This window comes from Aythya marila, assembly GCF_965140915.1.
Source record: "Aythya marila genome assembly, chromosome: 1".
NCBI classification, from domain to species: domain Eukaryota; kingdom Metazoa; phylum Chordata; class Aves; order Anseriformes; family Anatidae; genus Aythya; species Aythya marila.
This window is the reverse complement of record NC_139042.1, coordinates 203,752,491-203,771,499: the sequence shown is the minus strand read 5'-3', so window position 1 is coordinate 203,771,499 and position 19,009 is coordinate 203,752,491. Positions and strand designations below refer to the sequence as shown.

Here is a 19,009-nt window from a genome sequence, read left to right as displayed (position 1 = left end):
CTAAAATCAGATGACCGCGGGCTCTTCGCCGAGGGACGTGGGAGGATTTCAAAACCAGCAGCCGGCAAGGCGTGATCGCCCTTCACCTGCTGCATGCGTGCACACACGCACTCGGGTGCTGCCTTCGGTCTCTGCAGGGCACCCAGGAGTTTTTGAAATGCAGACACATTTTCACAGCAGAAAGGCTGAATAAACAGGGATCAGGGATTTTTATGTATTTGTTTTTTTTACCCCAAGGGCATCATGCTGTTGGTTCGTGTTTGGCTGCTGAGTTTCTTAGCCCCTGTCCCCAGTCCTTTAATCCCAGTCTGAGGGTTACCAGATTTATCACTCATGGCAGGGGAAACTGAGGCAGGGGAGGGCGCAGCGCTGTGCCAGTGGCTGTGGCGTTTTGGAGACTTTTGGGACACAAGCAGAGAGGCACAGGGCTGCAACAAGCCCATGCTATTTCTAGCAAAGGCGGTGATTTGATACGATGGGACACCGAGTCCGACGCACTGTACCTGGCTGCGTGTGGCCATGACACTGCTACTGTACCCAAACGGGCTGTCCCCAACCTCCCCGTGCCCTGGGACTTCACGGGGGATTTGGTGAGGCAATCTCTGGGCACCTGCTGGTGGCTCTGCCCTGGGACTTGTGGGTCACGCTGCAATCCATGGGTCTGGCTGCATCCCATCCCGGGCAGAGCATCCCTCCGGGTGCCATCTCCTCCCTGCCACATGCAAAAATTAAATCCCTGCTGGAGCCCGGTGCATCCCCAGTGATTTGGAGCCACACACAAAATTCTGCAGGGTGCTTGCAGTCCTGCTGCTGGTTCCTTTCCGACAGCAGCGTGGCAGGGATCCAAACTCCTTATCTGCAGCTCCAACACTCTGCATCAAACCTGTCCCTGCTGAAACATGTGGTGCTGTGTCCCCTATCCCAGGGCAGGGACATCCCGGTGTGCATCGCTGCTCTGCACCTCAGGGTAGTGTGACACACGGCTTGAACATCAGCCCGTGTAGAGGAACAGGGTGTTAAAACCCCATCCAGAGAGTTTTGGGTTGGAAACTGAGGAAAGTTGTACTTGTTCTGGGAACAGAGCTCAGGCTGGGGTGTACAAATATCTCCCCGTGAAACAACCTGGGTAGAAATGATGCTGTTTTGGGGCTGTGGAATGGGAAACATTAAGTTTGCTAGAAAAAAAAGGAGGGGCTGCTGCATCCCTGAGCAGCCTCAGCCCCGGTTTCGGCTTGCCTGGTAGAACCAGCAGCAGGTTTTTGGGCCGGGACGCGGCAGGGCTGGAGTTAAACCAGCTGCAACCCAAAACCCCTTCCAGACAAGATGATTTATTTCCCTCCCCGAGCACTCCTCTTGGCAGCTGGCTTGCCCGAGCTGACCCGGGGAGAGCCCTTTTGCAGGGTAAACTTGTTTACGGCTCCTTTTCTGGCCGGCACGCGGCGGATGGTGGGGCCGTGGGGCTTCCGAGCACATGCAAGCTTGCAGAGCGTGCACGGGCTGCGCACGCCCCGCTCACGCGTGCACGGGGAGGACGTCCTCACTGCCTCCACTTCCCCAGCCACCAGCAGGGACGCGAGCAGTGGGAGCTGGTGCCTGGGTCTCCTCCACCAAGATTTCTAGGAAAGCTCGGGAACAGCTCGGCTTGGTAAACAGCAGGATTTGTTAAACTCGCCGGGATTTATTGCAAGTGGCTCCAGGGTGAAATCGAGCATCCTGCTTCCTGCACTCACGTCTATTTTCAAGCCCCCAAGGGGGATGGAGCCCCCCGTGCCTGTGCACAAATTTCAGTCCCTGGGGTGCTCTGGCTGCTTCTGCACTTCTGGTGCCTTGCTCGTGGGCTTCAAGGCAGGGACTAAATGCCCTCTGCAGAGCCACAGTGCTGATTTCAGGGAAACTGAGTTATTCTGCCCCTAAAAATACAGATGGGCACTGCCAGTTTATCCTGCATGAGTGCAGAATAAATGCGTTGTAGCCAGGGATATAATTTTGGAGGAAACTGGTCCCTTCACCCCAGGGTGTGACCTGGGCAAGCATCCAGCCTTGATGCCAATGGGAGACTGTAACGAGCCCAGGGCAGAGATTGGAGCTTTTGACCTGGTTTTAATCCTGCTCAATGATTTTCTTAGAAACCCTTCTGATTAATGAGGGGTTTCTAACAGGAGCAGCAGGATGTGGCCGGGGCTGGGATTTGGGCTTTGGCAGCCTGAGGAAGCTCCTTCATTCCAGCACCGTGGGATGCTGCCCAGCTTTGTGCCAACACCACTGCCCTGAGGATGGACCCATGCTGCGAAACAATGCTACCTTTGCAAAAATAATAAAAAAAAAATTAAAAAAAAGAGAGAACCAGGTCCAGCTGACAGCTGAGGACAGGGCTCCAGGGTGGGATGAGGGACTCTGAAGCAGGTTTGCTACCAAAATCACTGTGTTTTGAACCGTGCCCTGAGCGGGATGAGTCGAGGCAGAAGAGGCACCTGTCAGCAGTGATATGTTTGCTTGTTTCTCCGAGGTTTCTTTGCCAAAGGCAGGCAGTGGGTTTCCACCTCAGCAGCTGGGAACAACACGTGTGTGGGGGAGCACGGTCTGCAAACCCTTTGGTCTTCTTAAATGTGAAATTGCCTCTGGTTGCTGCTGGGTTTCCTCTTCCTCAATCTCTCTTCCCCTCTTATTTATTTATTTTTTTTATTTTTATTTTTTTGTGTGTAGCTGAGCTGCTCAGAAACCAAGCCAAGCCAAACACCACGAATCTGAGAGCGATTTAACAAACCATCAAAGAATGCCCAACAAATTGTTGTTGCAATGGCAGCGATTTGAGTAACTTGGTGAAGGACACGAGGGTGGAAAGATGGCTTTTCTAGAGATAAATTTACAGCCTGAGAGCCAAATTTTGGAGAATCTATGGATACCTTTTCTGTTTTTGGGTCTGGTTTTGCTACCGGGACGTGCTTGCAGCCATGGGGTTGAGTTGGCTAACGTGGCCGCGGTGGCTAACGGCCCAGCTACGAATGAGACGAGACAAAGCAGCAGGGGATGTGGCTGATGTGTGCCAGCACCAGGGCTTAGTCACCTCGTTTCATCGATGACTTGCCTCTGTCTGAATGCAAAATGACCAGATTTTTAAGTAGCTTCAGACAGCAGCAGGGACGGAGGTGATCGCGTGTGATCCTGCACGTGTCCCATGGCCCAAAGTTGCTGTGCTTGACCAGGCTCAGTGGGCTGTGTGGGGTGGGTTTTTGGGGCTGGCCACCTCTGGAACAAGCATCTGTTTAAGGTGAGATGGGGAGGGGACCCACAGCACATCTGTGCTCACAGCACGTGCTGAAAATGAGGGGGAGTGCAGCTACCATAACCCTTGCCTTCACCCCAAGCCCACGCTGGTGGGATGCCTGCGGGCTGGGGCTGCAGGAAGACCTTGCTCTTACAGAGCTGGAAGGTCTGGGAGATGCTCTGGGCTCCATGCACACCTCCATGTGTGCCAGCACCCATAGGGGTGCAGACTGGGGCTCCTGCTGGCTCAACGTGTGGGATGGGTGACCCCAGAACCTCTCCAACCCCAGAACCTCTCCAACCACATCATCATGATGCTTTGCCCAGCAACAGGAACGATGCGCCCATCCCTCAGGTGCCCCAAACCACCCAAGCCCTGGTGATAAACGCATGGCACAAAGCAAAGGCAGGTTGTGCCTTCATCCTGAGCCCAGCTTGCTTTCTGTACTGGGAAGCTGTCAGGCGAAACCACCCGTCTGCCAGAGCCTGTGGTGACTCAGGACGTACTGTAGCAGTTGTTTGGATGTAGCCTGAGCCCAGGGTAAACAGCCGGGCAGGGAAATGCGAAACCCTCACCCCGACCTCGCCGTCACCGCCAGGACGCTGCAAGCAGGGACGTGCCGAGCCCCCGGCACGGCGCTGAGCACGAGGACACAGTGCAGAGGAACACGTGGGATGAGCCCACATCCCCCCACAGCTGTTTGTTTGGGGTTTGAGGAGTAGGAAGGGGAAATTGCAGCCCCCTTAGGGCAAGGAGTTTGTGCTCTGATTCCCCAGTGAGCGGTGGTGCCAGAAATACCAAAGCAGGTGCAGTAAGAGTTGTTCTCCCCCTTCTCCATCACACTCAGTGGGGACAGCTCATGGTCAACGGGATAGGAACGTGTGTGTCCCAGATCTCTTGGCTCTGCTTCTCAGCTCAAGTGACAGCAGCTGGTTGGGGACAAAACTGGGTCATTCCCAGTGTTACAAAGCATGGTGGCGGCCCTCCTGTTCCCTACCAAACTACCAAGTCCAGGGCAGAAATCTAAACATTCAGCCAAGTTTTCTTTCCTTTTCCTTTCTTTCCCCCCACCCTCTCTCCAAGAAGCTGTTAACTGCTTGTCATTGTGGCTTGGAAAATGCAAATACATTTGAGAAAATATGTTGGCAACAAGCTCCCCATATTTCAGTTTGACCCAATATCTCAGAGAAATTTCCCGTTAATATTTTTCATGTCTGATTGGAAAATATCAGTGAAAGAAGAAACGAAATTCTGTAGATATTTTTGGACCGGTTTTGACTTTTCTTTTTTTCTGGCTAGGTCTTCATGGTATGGAAATGATTAAACAAAATACACAAATTGAAAACTTCTGGTAGGAATTAGATAAATTGAAATATTTGCCTTCCATGCAGAACAAAATTTGAGAAAAGCCTGATAAGAAAGTCTGGTTATTTAACCTCTGCATTCCAGCAACCTGTGTGCACTGCTTCTAGCTATTCAGCTCCAGGAATTGGCTAAGTCATTAGGAGATCTGAAAGGTTACCTGGGGCTGTGGAGAGCTCCAGCAAGAGATATGGAGACTCAGCCTGGCTCCCACAGCTGAAGACAGACCTCCTTGAGATGTCCCTCAAGAGCAGATCCTCATCTTTCATCAAGATGTCTTTCATCTCTTGATCATTTTCATTCCTGGTTCAGAGAACTCAGAAATCCTTGCCATCTCATGATGGCCTTTCAGTTGGCAGGTCCTTGGACATCTTTCAGCGTAGTCATGGACCTTCCCATTCTGAATTTCAACATATTGACCATACATGCTTGGTTATTTTTCCACAGACATCCTAAAATCCTTGCAGGTCTCAGGTTTAAGAGCATATGACAACAGCCTGGGACACTTAAACCTCACTTCTTGGTGGCTTGTGGTTTCCATCAGCTGGATGGAGAGGTGAGCCCTTGGGGAGGGAACAGGGAACCAAGGAGTGGTGCTGGTCCCAATCATGGTTCTTCTCAGCTGGGATCAAGGTGTGGGATGCTGTTGGGCAACCATCACCTGCCACTGCCTGCATGGTCCCAGCCCTGCAAGGAAGCAGGGACGAGCGGCTTGTCGATACAGCAGACGTGCTCACAAGGGTGTGGAGAGATCCTCAGCACGTACGCAGTTTCGAAATGCAGCTCCTCATCAAAGCTTCATCCTAGCTCCCAGCATGGGTTTGTGTCTTGAGGAGCAAGGCTTGAGTCTTGAGGAACAAGGAATTGCATTTTGGATCACCTCATCCTGAAGCCCACCAGGATTTGCATCAGATGGCTTTAGCTGTAGACCAATGCTCACAGGCCACGGACACCTCCAGAACACAACTTAGCCTGGTTTCAGTGTCCGTGGCAGGGCAGGTGAATCACTTCGGGAGTGCCCATTTCTCTCTGCAGATGGTCAGAAGCAACCAGCTCCTTGCAGACACCCAAACTGACACAAATCCTTCCCAAATACTACCCACAGCCTTCTTGTGGATGCTCCCAACAGCAGATCCTCCCAGGATGCTGCCCTGTAAGGTGGTGTTTTATCACCCCTGATAGAAAAAAAAAAAAAAAAACATACCAGGACCTGCACTGATATTAGCAGGGGGTGATGGCAGAGATAAATAAAACATCCTTTTTCCCAGGCTGTGATTAATCTGCCACATTTTGCTGCCTACGAGCACAAACCACAAGGTTTGCTTCCTCCCTAACCCCGGCCGCCCTCAGGCTAACGCGAAACTTTCACAGTGAGCCAAGAGCGTTGTGTTGGTGCTCCTTGGCTTCTTCCAGGAGATTCCCCTGCATCCCCAGCAGCTGGCTCGGTGACATCAGTGCTCCTGGGGAGCCTGCCGGTCACCATGGCACCGCTGAGGTTGTCCCTGTTACATCACAAGGTGAGTCAGTCCCCGAATGAGAGGCCACAGCCTTTGCCATTGTTTGATTTAATAAGCTGTGATGATGATGAGATAACGATCCCGGCCCTTAATGAAAGGCAGGTGCAAATAAGGCGTTGGGCAATAATTCAACAGCAGAGTCCTCTAATGATAATGATAATGAGAGGCTGTGATTTCCGGAGGGTGACCAGCCTCCACCTTAAATAGGCTGGTCCCTAGGGTGTTTCCGATGGAGGTGGAGGGCTGCATCCCACATGCACCACGGGGCTGGGGAATTAAGCTCCTAATTAACCCAACCTCCTACAAGACCACCCCAAAAATAGGCCATTTAAATGACCCCTGTAGCAATCTGTGCTCAGAGCAGGGCAAATCTTGGACCTGCTGCATGGCTTTGCACCACGAATTGGGTCTGGATCAGGCATGAGCATGTGGCCCTATTTCTGCTGATGTATCTGGGCAAAGCACCTTGACACTTTATGGGATGTGCTGGCAGCAGGACAGGGGCAATCTGAGCTGACACAGCCTCATCTGGGACACAGAAGCCCTACAATTGCCCTTTTCTTTCCACCCAGCAGGATTTGGGGCTGGGTCGGTGCCTTGTGGTTGTGGTGTCTTACCCCGGAGCTGGGTAACCTCCGCTTGAGTTTAGCATCTCGTGGCACTACACCCTGATTCAATCCCAGGGCTCCAGTGGGGGATTTCACACCCGATATAAAAGGCCAGGACAAAGTGTGAATTGTTTGTTTGATATAACTGAAAGTACCCATCAGGAGGAGGCACGATAAGGTGAATATTGGCGTCGTGGAGTCACCGGCAGCGTCAAAATCTGGATTTTTTGGCTCCCTGACAGCTCTGCAGCCTTTGACCCTCTCTGTTGGGACCAAGCCTGGAATCTTTCAGCCGGATTTCATTTCAAGGGAAAACAGTATCAGATTCCTGAGACCGGAATATCCCCGGCTCCTGGCTGTGTAATTACCCTCTAACAATTTTAAAGCTCCGTGTTTGTCTCCGCAGCCTAGGGAGCCGGTTGTCTGTCTGATTTAGCTGCTTGCGGGGAGAGATTTGTTTTGCACTTGCCTTCCGAGGTCGGGAACTTGCACAGGACATTGCTCAAGCTGCTTGGACACGTTTCTGAGCAGGCTTTCAGCCGGCATTGAGAAATGTTCCCGCTCCAATGGACGTTGCAGGTTCAGAATGTTATTTCCAACTTATTTTTCTTTCTTGAAAATTACAGGAGATTTTCAGACCATAAATTTTATCTCCTTGGCTAGTGTCCCCTGAGAGGCCTCTCATGGACAGGCCACAGGGACCTCATCCTGGTGCTTTCTATGGGACAGTGTATTGGGGTAATTTGGAAGAAGAGATGCATCTGCATCATATTTTCTGGTTTAGGTAAAACTGGTCCATGAATCAGAGATAAAACCCCTTCCATGGGATTTTAAATAGGAACATCAATCTAAAAGGCTCCTTTGGGCTCATCAGTCCTGGCTCCTGGATACCTGCCTAAGCCCTTGAGTCTTACTGGGACTTTCCAGGGACCTGCCAGCCCTCTCCGAGATCTCTGCACAATGACGGAAGGACCCTTGGGGATTCTACTCCTAGCTTGGGGAATGCACTTGAAATCCAGGCTCTCATCCTTCCTTCTTCCACATATTCATCATGGGCAGGCAATTCATTTGTACCTCTCCCATTTCCTTTGCTGTTTGCCTTTAACTCACCCAGTTATAACCAAAAGTCTCTAGTTTGGGCACAAATCCGACAGCTTGAAATATTTCCTGTTACTTTTGGCACCTCTTTTGAGCCACAATCACTTTCTCCCGTGCTGCCAGTTGACGCTTCTCATCACCTGCACTCCTCCCGGACTGTGTTTCCTTTTCCTAACAGCACAGAAATCACTCACTTTTTGGGTGTCTCTTGCCTTGTATCAGCATCAGTGCAAATTCCTAAACCACAGCACTGCCATCCTCCCTTTGCAAAGCTCCTTGCAGTAAATCAGGTGCTAACTAGGCTTGAACCCTCATCCTTCTGCTTGAGGGGCTCCTGAATGAAAAGAAAGAGGAGAAAAAAAATGCTTTTAGCAAGGCTGACGGCATAGCAGGAAAGAGGGTTGACTTCAGGCAGAATTTACTGCCCCCCAAATACTTTCTGTGTAGCACGGAGCACGACAGCGACAGCACGCGGGGGTGCTCAGAGCAGAGGGACCGAGCAAGAGCGACCAGGTCTGAGGGGTGGATATGGCCAAGAAGGCATTTAGAGAAACCTTAAGGGAGCCTCATTTTGCTGGTAGACGGTGATGTGAGCTTTTTTGGTTGGATTTTTTTTTTTTTTTCCTTCCTGGCTAGCACCGTTGCTGCAAGCCGGCTCACGTGCACGCGAGCTGATTTTGGCACTTGTTGCTCAAGCGTTGCTGAAAGCCTCCACATGCATTTGTGCAGATCCCTCGTGGCTTTTCCTGCCTCTTGGCTGCCAAGAAAAGGCGAGCTCAGCTCCCGGCAGGGCATTTGACTGGGGCCGATGGAGTGGGGTTGAGCAACGCCTCGTTCCTCCCCGGGGATTTCCCCCTTTTGCTATCAGCCCTCGTTCCTCAAACCCATTTGAATTTTTCCCCTTCTCCACTTGCAGCTATTTTAAGCAAGGTGCTGCTTGTGCCGACTGGCAGATGCTGGGTGGCCCTGAGTGCCTGCTCTGTGGGGTATTTTGGTGCTCGGCTGCTCACCCCAAGCCGAGTTGCTTACGGCTGGGGAAGGAAGCCGTTTCGTTAGCACAGCAGGTCCAATTGCAGAGTGCAATAGTGTACAAAGGGGACAGCCTGTCCCCAGCTGGGGGAACGGGTTGATTTCTTGGATGTTTGGGTAAAGGGAGGAGGGCTTGGGGCACAAGATGTTCTCTGCTCTGCCCCGATGCTGCTCTCCCCGTTGCAGAGTTGAAGGGGGGATCAGAGACCGAATTGGGCTCTCCCTGCCACATTCAGGAGAGCGAATCTGTCACCACCACAAGCAGAGCAATTTAAACGTGCAGGCACAAAGGGCCATGAGCAACAGGCCCAGAAGTTTTGCAAACTTCTCCAGGACTCCCCCAAAAAGCCACCCCAGCAGCGACAGCAGTTCCCTGTCCAGCAGTCAAGAGGAGGATGCAACCACTTGGTTCCTCCTTGACCCTTCCGAAAGCCCCTGCCTCCCCTGGTGTGCTGCAGGCAGCTTTCCTGGCTTCCCCATGGCCACCCTGATTCTTTTTTCGGAAGCAAAAAATTTTTTTTTTTTCAAATTTGTTTATAAATACCCCTGCTCTCTCCCGGATGAGTAATTTGCTCTGTTGCAAAATGGTGCCTTCAGCGCGCTAGCAAGAAGTTGGGCAGCTGCTGGCTTAAATTTTGCAACCTGCCTCTGAAGGGAGGATTGTGCCCATGTCGCAGCCTGGTAAACTGAGGCTGTGCTGGAAATTGCTGCCCTGCCGTTAGCTGAGCTCACCTATAGCTGTATCTTCATGGTGATACAAGCCCTGAGGCACCATCTCCAAATTTATCCATGCGAAGAGGCGCTCGGGTTCCCCGTAAATTGCACCCTCTCATCTTTGACGCCACGATGGCCCCAATGCTGCACTGAACGTAGGCATGAATGGGACTCGTGCTTTCCTTACAATCTTCCTTTAAAGGAAAAAAAGGAAAAAGAAAGAAAAAAAGGTGATGAATCACAGCTTAGTCAGAGTTGGGGCTGCCGTTCCCTGCATTTTGATGGCATAGGAACGGTGCCAGGGCTGGCTGCCATCCCCTGGATTGGTACCCAGGTAGGTTCTTCCCCAGGGGATAGGGACTTGAGCCCAGGGTTTGGATTTTGGGCCCTATACAGAGCCTTTTCCCACCGTTTGGGATGGGCTGCTAGGTCATTTCAGTGTTTTAACAGCAGGGACACAAAATAAGGGAAAGTAGGTATTTGGATTTTGGTATTTCAGAGAAGTCACCAGGCTACAATCCCTATAAGAGATTGCTCTCACAGATTTGGGATTTTTCCCCCGTTCCCACTGGATTCCCACTCAAAGTGATTTCATCTGCAGATTTCAATCCCTGGCTTTACATTTTTATACCTCCCAATGCACCTTGTGCTGCCGCCACCCTCACAACCAAGAATGCCTTATAAATAGTAATGATGCTCCTTCCAGCTGACCTCGCTTGGAGCAGCTGCGTGTTCGTGCCTTTGGAAACCAGGCCACTTATTTAGGAGTTTAAGTATGGTCTAGCTTTCCGCTCCAGTTATTTAGGCATTTTTAGCCAAGAGTTACTAGGTGGATCTAATCTGAAGCGACTGTGATTTTAATTCAGGCGGAGGTTCGCTTTCCTGCTCTTTTCGATGCTCTTGCGGTGGTGATTTTGGAAGTGGCTGAAGCTTCTGGGAAAGACATGGAGAGGAGCACGGAGCTGCAGAAGGAAGGGGAATGCCCCAAATCCTTGTCCTGCATCAGCATGTGAATTTTCTTCCCTCTTCTGAGTTGCATTTTAGCTGGTTACCGAATTTTTCCTGCCCTCTGTGGGGAAAGATTAATTTAGCAGCAGCGGCAACAGCATCCGATCAACCTGCCTCCACCCAGGGTGGCATAAAACCCATTGCTGAAATGGATTTTTGGAGAAAGGGGGAAAATAAAATAGCCAAAATCTATCAAAATAGTCTTCTGCCCTCCCCGAGGATGTATTTTGTGCATTGTCTTGGGGGAGCACATCTCTGTCTCGCTGATTCACCCCCACCTCTCCAGCTGATGCTCTCACCCTCTTCCTTCCCACATCCCAAATCTCTGCATCCTTTGCAGCTCCCACACAGTACCATTTTTTTTTGTCTATGAATATATTTTTCCTGCGTAGCACACTGAGGGATTGTGCACTTTTTTTTTTTTTTTTTTTTTTTTTACTCCATCCATCTCGACTCCATGTAAGGAGACAGCCAAAAAGATATTCTTTGTCATAAAAACACATGCCTGTTTTTCCTAGAGGAAGATGCCCTAAAATAATACCGGAGGCTATTCAGTATGTAGCTGAGATGCTAACTTGCCAGCATCTTTATTTCCGTGCAAAATTTGCTTTATTTAGCAAATCAAGCTAGAATAAACCCAGTGGAGCACTTTCCAGCCATGAAATATTGAACTTTCCCCACCGACCACCCAGCATCCCACTGCTGCCTGGGCGCACCGCGTCGCTTGGGATGTGAGCATCCCCAAATCGTGATGTTAATTTTAATTTTATTATTATTTTGGAGGGGAAAGCTGGATTTCCCCACACCTTTATTTATTGCCCTTGCCACGTTTGGGTTGGAATTAGTGCTTTTCACCGCTGAGTTGAAGGCGGCGAGGTCACCTGCGGGAATCTAACTAATGGGTTAAAAATCCCCAAGCGTGGCTACGTTTGGGATAAAAACACCCAATACGCACCCTAATAAAATACACCTATATTCATTAATTGCGCCTAGCGGAGGCAGCGCAGGGGAGGCTCCGCAGCCTCCTCTCCTCCATCCCCGACCCGGGGCGGAGGCCGGGAGGTGGGGGGAGGCTGCGAGCCTCCCCCGGAGCCTCCGCCCCAGCCTTTTTGCGCGGCTGCGGAGCGAGGCGGAGGCGGAGCAGAGCCCGGGCACCCCCCGGCGGAGGTGGGGGGGTGAAGGAGGCCGGGCCCCAGCCCTGCCTGTGCGACGTGAGCGACGTGCGGAGCCTCCGCAGCCCCCGGCCTCCGCCTCCCACCCGCCGCGGGCCGGGGAGGGGAAAGGGGGTGCGGAAAGAAGGGGGGGGGAGGAGGAGGCTGCTCGGGGGAGCCCTTGGGTTTAGAAAGGATTTCTTTTTTTTAAAAAAAATATAATTGTGGTTTTAGAATGAGTTTGGTTGCAGAATTGCTTTGGTTTTAGAATTATTTTTATTTTTTTTTATTTGCTATTTTTTTCTTCTTCTTTTTTCTTCTTTTCTCTCTTTACTCTTTTTCTTTTTTTTTTTTTCTCTTTCTTCTTTTCTCCTTTCTTCTATTCTTTTTTTTTTTATTGTCTCTCTTCTATTTTCTCCTTTATTTTCTTTTCTCTCCTTTCTTTCTTTTCTCTCCCTTTCTCCCTTCTCTCTTCTCTTTTCTTTATATTTTCTTTTCTCTTTTTTCCTTTCATTTTTTTCTCCTTTCTCTTTTCTTTTTCTCTTTTCTCCATTCTTTCTCTTTTTTCTTTTCTCTTTTCTTTCTTTCTTTCTTTTTTTTTTTTTTCTTCTCCTCTTTTCTCCTTTCCCTTTTTTCTTTTTCTCCTTTTTTCTTCTCTTCTCCTTTGTTCTTTTCTCCTCCCTTCCTTTCATCTCCATATTTTCCATTCCATCTCCAACACCCCAGCTCCGGTACTCCCTTTCCCCATCCCACCCTCTCTCCCCATCACCCCCCAAACCCCCACTCCCTTCTTTCTCCCCTTCCACCCCCCCAACCTTTCCATTTAACCCCCCCCACGAATCCCCCCCATCCTCCAAACAAAGCCTTTGTCCCGCTGCAGTGCGGGGGGGCCGGCAGCAGGCGGCAGCGCCGCGCCGCGCCCCCCTCCGGCTCCTCCGCCCTCCTCCTCGGCTCCCGCCCCCCCCGGGGCCCCCCCCGGACCCCGCCCCGGAGGGCGGGGACCCTCGGGCCCCCCCCCTCGGCCTCCCGGCTCCAAATAGGAGCCGCAGCCGCTGTCTCCTCCAGTGCGAGCGCAGCGTGGGAACGGCGGCAGCAGCAGCGCGGCCGCTTCTTTTTGCCAGCCCTCGCCTTCAGCCTTCTTTTTATCTTTAAAAAGGAAGAAAGAGGAGAAAAAAAAAAACAAAGCGAAACATATTTTTTTTTTTGCATTTTTTTTTTTTTTAAATTAAAACTAGCAGCGGAACTCACCCACCTCCCCGCTTTGTGCCCCGTCCCTCCTTCCCCCTCTAAACCCTCACCGAGCGGCAAACCTTATTTTATCGTCTTTTATATTTTTTGCCCCCCTCCCTTTTTCCCTTTTTTTTTTTTTTTTTTTTCCTCCTTCCACCCCCGTTTTGCGAACGCCCCAAGGTGGACGCGGAGCGCCAAAAGACCTTGGCTTTAAAAATGCCCATGGAGCTGACGCAAAGCCGCATCCAGAAGATTTGGCTCCCCAATGACAACCGGCCGGCGCTGCCCCGCCGCTGTGAGTACGAAAGATGGGAAAAATGCGGGGGGGAAACCTGGGGGGAGGTTCAGCATCCCCCCGGCAGGAGGGCGGCGGGGGTGGGATGCACCCCCCCCCCCCTTTTCCTCCTCCCGTGCACCCCCTTGTGATGCCCTCTCCGAGGGTAGACCCCCCCAAGGTGGACCCCCCCCATACTCTATTTTTCCATATTATCCCTGCAGCCTGAGTGTGCCCCCCTCCCCGTAGCATCCCTGTGCATGCTTCCAGCCCAGGAAGGTGCAGCCCGCCTGCATCCGGCCCCACGCACGTCCTGACATTCCCTCCTCCTCGCTTTCCACCCCATAATACTTATAGGATTAACAGCGGATAGGGCAGGTTGCTCTTAGGCTAGCTCAGCTGGGATTTTTCAGGGCACTCAGCACCTTGCCTTGATGTTTGGCTTGATTTTCTTTTACTGGGGGGGGTGGGTAAGATTGTGGATTTCATAAACCCAAATAACCACCAGCTGTCTGCACCTTGCCACCAGCCCCTGCGCCTGGGGGAGAAAGGAGGCAGGTGGAGGGGAGAGGGCAAACAAATTGCCTGCTCAGCGTCCTGCAGGAAAAGAAAGCGTGGGGGTGCTCAAAACCAAACCCCACGCTTAAAAAAATAAATACCAGCCAACGCTTGGGTCGCCCCGGCGCTACTATCAAACGCGGCGTGAATCACGGCTGATTTGGGAGCCGGCTCTTTTAACTCACCCGGCAGCTGTGCCACCCCGCGGAGCTCCCAAACCACCAGAGCTGCCAAATAAACATCGCAGGAACCCGCAGAGGCTGCGGAGAGCGAGGTTGGAGGCAGCGTTTTGCAGCCCGGAGAGGGATGGAAGTGGCTCGGAGGTGAATCAGTCCTCCCGCTGCTTTTCTCGAGCAGGCAGCTGCTGCTTTTATTTATTTATTTATTTATTTTTAAGTTCGTGTTTCTCTTGGCCAGTTTACCCACTTTTAAGGAAAAAAATATATATATTCGGGATGAAATGAATGATGCCGTTAATTTCGCCGATGAATCACGGCTGCTGCCCCATAGCTGTGGGTCCCGGCGTGCCACGAGGGATGCTGAGCCTTGTGTCTGGGCACATGTGCAGGGGAAGGCACCGAGGAAATGGCTTTCAGCAGCAACAGGCTGAACATCTGGCTGGCCGTGGGGCAGAAATGGTTGGGCTGGGGTGGGATGGGTGTAATGCGTTGCAGCTGGGTCTGAGTGCTTTGGGTTTCTTTATTTTTTCTCAAGGACTGACACTTTTGAAAGAAATCTCCTGAGCACGTGGTGCCTCACTGTTCTTTTTTTTTTTTTTTTTTTTTTTTAAATTCACTAATTTATTCACGTGGTTTCTGACGGGAGAGCTCCCTCTTGCAGAGGAGAAAGCTAACGTCTTTTAATATACGAATATAATCACAATAATATGATTATTATTTTTTCTCGGGGTGGGAACGAGCCACGCTCGGCATCATTCGCTGCGATCTATGGGAAGAGCCCGGCTGGGCATTTTTCGGTTTTTGAAACCCGTGGCTTCCCATAGGCGATACTAATTCCTCGGCAGCAACAAAGAGCACGGGCACAAAGGCGTGGGGCCGGGAGGCACAATGGCGAGCCCCGGCCTCCCTCGAGACCGGCACGGTCCCCAGGGCAGCAGCAGCATCACCATCGGGCCGCTCGGTGCGGGAAATAATTAGCCCGATTGTCCTCCTCCTCCTGGTCGTGGCAGCTCCAAGTGATGCCTTCATCTGGCCCTTTGACGGCGATCCATTCAATTTCTGCCGAGCTGCACGTCTCTCACGTAGGGGCTGGGAAGTCGAGGCGGTGCAGGGAGGGGGCCGGGCTGGGGGATGCTGGAGGAGAGAGGAGGCAGCGGCCGTGGGCATGCGAAACCTGGGCTGCACATCCCAGGGGTTACGTAGGCTCCCCGCAGCCTGCATGCAATGTATGGACAGGAGATGCAGCTGTCTGCAAAATGCAATGGGGAAAAAAGTGGAAAAGAGGAGCCCAGGGCTCACGCGGGAGGCGTGTGGGAATGCTGCCTACGTGGAGACAGTAAAAATGCCCGGAGTAGGGAGGCAACTATTTTATTTAACCTTTTATAGATGCAAATTTCCATTTTTATTTTTCTTTTTTCCCCCCTCCTTCCGCCCCCTCCAGCGAAGCACGGGAGCGCACCCACGCTGGCTCTCAGCTGCTGTGAGGCACGAGATGAGCCGCTTCTAAATATACAGCTCCAGCCTTTCACAAGTCATCCCTGACCTTGACTTACCTGGGTAGATGTCGATAATGAGTAATGAATATGCATTGAAATCCCTGATAGCTTTCCAGGGTGGTGAAAAGAAATGATGAATTAGGTCTTTGTGAAGCGCCCGGAGCAAAACACGGGGCTCGGTTTCATCCCTGCTGCAAAGTTTCCTGGAGCTCGGGGCGGGCTTTTGTGATTTGGCTGGGCTTGGGCTCGGGCTCCCGGTGAGAAGGCGCACACGCCGTGCCCAGCGCTGACCTGGCATTTTGGGGAGTGCTCCCTGGGTCCGTATTATGCGTAATTTTTCATGTTGTGAGGGGGACCTGCATCGTTCCTTTGATAGCAAACTGAATTGGGAGAAATTCCTCAAATACCCTCAAATACAGGTATTTTTTGCTGCCTGTGTGCGCACAGCCTGAGCTCTGGAAGCTCGATTTTTATCTGCCTGGAGGTAAAGGGGCGCGAAACAGTACCCAGCATTGTCCCTATGTCAAGTACTATTATTTTAATGGCCCCAAATCGTCTTGGCTCTGATCTTTGAGATCCATTGTCTGCTGGCAGATAGAGAAAGGAGGAGTTGTCTATTCAGGTACAATTCCTTTTTTTTTTTTTTTCTTTCCATTTTTAATTTATTTTTTTGTGTGTGGAAAAAAGCCCTGGAGTTTGTTGGGCACATGGGGCTGTTGCTGTCCATTCTAAACGGTCAGAGGGGAAAAATGTTTTCCTCTGGTACACCTCAAAGCCCCCGCGGGCACCCCAGCGTGCAAAATCAGTGCCTGCCACTGAAGCCGGTGGGAGCTGCCCTGGGCTTTTGAAACGCGGCACCGGGGAGCCAGGTCACACAAAGGGAGCAGCGAGTGCAAGGGCAGCTCCGGCCTCAGGAATGCAGAATATTTAAGAAGAAAGAAATCCCTTTTGGAGAGTTTTCTCATCTCTTGTCTGCTGAGTCTGCTTTGGCAAGACACTCAGGCAGATGACGAGAGGCTCTTTGCTGTTCTGGCACTGTAACTCATGGCCTTAATTTGGTTTCTTTAGCTGATGGAGTTTTTTTTTTTTTTTTTTTTCTTGATCCCACGTGCTTCACGTGCTCTCTCTTCATACCTCTCGGTCTGTCTGCCTGCCCCTGAGAAAAAATCCCCCCAGCAGCCTCTCGTGTCCCTGAATCCTGCTGCCACCGCTGGTCCCACCTGCCCCACGGCAGGCAGGCAGGGGAGCTGGGGCGGGCGCGCTGTGGGACAGCCCATAATTAAACCACATTTTTACGGCGCTGCCATCAGCCATTCACTCCCTGCATTCCTTTCCCATGAGGTCTCCAGGCTCCGGCGGCTTGAAGGGGAGATGAGAAATCCCCCGGAGGGGCTTGCTCCTGGCTGCCTTTGCCAGGAAGGCTCCCCGCACGTGAGGCCAGGCGGGATGAGAGGTGGGTGGTTAATCCAAATTCCATTAGGCATCCTTAAGATCTTCCTTTCCTGCGTGTAAAGCACTTGGCTCGGTGCCTTGGCCTTTGGGATGTGTAGCGCCACGTGAATGTCAGTGTGGAGGTGATGTGGGGAGGCAGGGCAGGAGGATGCTGCCGGTGCGCAATTTCCTCCCAGTTGAACCAGCGCCCTGGAGTTTACTTTCTAAAGGATTTTCTGGGGAAAAGCGACTCACCTGGGCAGCTGATCTGTCTGCATTTTGTGCAATTCCGTTGAATCAGAGGAGTTTCCTTTAGCTGGCCAAGTCATCGCTCTGGATTTAATTCCAGCTGTTTGGCACAGGACCCTCTTGAGGACAAAATGTAACCAGCCTTAGGTTCCTGGGAGAAAGGGATAAGTCACTCCTGTATATCTTCTTTTAAATGCTGATGGTTCTGCAGCTGGCTAATGTTAGGGTCCTGCTTGCCTTCAGGGATAAAAAAAAAAAAAAAAGTTTGCATTTGCATGTGTATCAGCTTAAAAGCTCACCAAAGTTTTTTTTTTTTTTTTTTTTTTGAAAAGTTGCTCCTCCTGGTGGGTGGAGACCTGAGTGCAGACCTGGTGTTTCAGTGCAGCGGCCGCCTCTGAAAGCAGTCTTTGATTTCTTTTTTTTTTTTTTTTTTTATTTGGAACTGGTGCTTACTGTCTGAGGCACTGTGAGTGCAGACAGATGGGCAGGAGTTGCTGAGCTGGTGGTGGAAAAGCTGACCGAAGGCTGCATTTCTTCCCTTGGGTGGTGCCGTCTCCCATACCCTGGCACGTGCCCAGGCTGCTTGTGGCCATCATTTAGGTTTCCATAGAATCAACCAAGCCACAGGGATGAGGGCTTGTGTTTGCATTGATTCTTGCAAATGGGGAAACTGAGGCATGGAGGAGCCTGGGACAGCAAGAGGTTCCTTGCTTTGCAGCCATCAGGATGCTGTCCTCTGGCTGTCAGGGCTGAATTTGGGTCAGGGTGGCTGAGCTGGGGCACTTGTCTTGCTGACTCACGGAGCCATCTCTCCCTGCTCTGGCACGTACTCAGCAGATCTTATCATGAAAATAAGTTGTTGGGTTCTCCTGCTCGGGGTCTCGGTTGTCCACCCTCAGGAGAGGGAAATGCAGAGGAGATGCTGCAGAGATGATGAGATGATGGTGCATGGGGAGCAGAGGGTTTGGGTTTTCTCCAGCTTCCAAAGGACCTGGAAGAGGCTGGCTCAAAAGCAAGCGCTGTGCAGGGTTGATACGAGATGAGCTGGTGCATTAACAGCTGCTGATGTTTTGCTTTCTCCTCTTCCCCCTTGTAGCCTGTGGGCCGCAGCTCGCCAATTCCCCCACTGTGATAGTGATGGTTGGCCTCCCAGCCCGAGGGAAGACCTACATCTCCAAGAAGCTGACTCGCTACCTCAACTGGATCGGCGTCCCAACAAAAGGTGAGCATCCCTAAGGATTTTTCTCCTTCGTTTGTAGAAAATGTCATCTTTGGGTGCTGCACAGTTAAGCTATGCTGGTGCACGCTCCTGATTTTGATGGTCTTTGCCTTTCCCATGCAGTTTTCAACGTGGGCGAGTATCGCCGCGAGGCGGTGAAGCATTACAGCTCCTACGACTTCTTCCGCCCCGACAACGAGGAGGCCATGAAAGTCCGGAGGTAAGCGTGGGACCTGTATCCCAAATGGGGTGGTGGAGCTCGTGGTTAGCATCAGGGTTACCCTGCTTGTTGTGGGGTGCCAGAAGGGCTGGGCTGGAGCTGGAGATCTCCTTGCATGTGCAAGGATCGTCTTTAGGTGATTTAGAGGTGCCAAGAGCTGAAAACTTGGAGCAGTTGGGGTTTGGTGGTTCAGGGTCCACAAGGCATCCTCCATCACGGGTACCCCATGCTCAGGCTCACCATGAGGTCTGCAGTGATGTTTGGCCTTTACTTCTTTATCTGCCCTGCAGAGCAGCATGGCACTTGGTTTTTCTGTAGTATCAGTGTCAGATGTCCCTGGGAGGGAGCAATGTGGCCAGGTTTGGGGGTCACTCACCACCTTTGTGGGGGTCTGTGTGCCA

The 19,009-nt window shown here is 51.6% G+C and overlaps 1 protein-coding gene across 5 annotated transcripts in view; it reads left to right on the top strand.

Annotated features, from left to right (window-relative positions):
* The window catches only part of PFKFB3 (6-phosphofructo-2-kinase/fructose-2,6-biphosphatase 3), a 37,146-nt gene that overhangs the window by 5,473 nt on the left and 12,664 nt on the right, over positions 1-19,009 (top strand). For 2 of the 5 annotated variants that reach the window (XM_082779883.1, XM_082779880.1), the window contains exons 2-4: positions 13,163-13,277; positions 18,266-18,391; positions 18,512-18,608. In XM_082779883.1, coding sequence (XP_082636009.1) covers positions 13,199-13,277; positions 18,266-18,391; positions 18,512-18,608 — 302 coding nt within the window. In that variant the 5' untranslated portion in view covers positions 13,163-13,198. Of the gene's footprint in view, positions 1-12,740; positions 13,278-18,265; positions 18,392-18,511; positions 18,609-19,009 lie in introns of those variants that run through there. The other 3 variants (XM_082779884.1, XM_082779881.1, XM_082779882.1) reach the window with 3 other exon arrangements.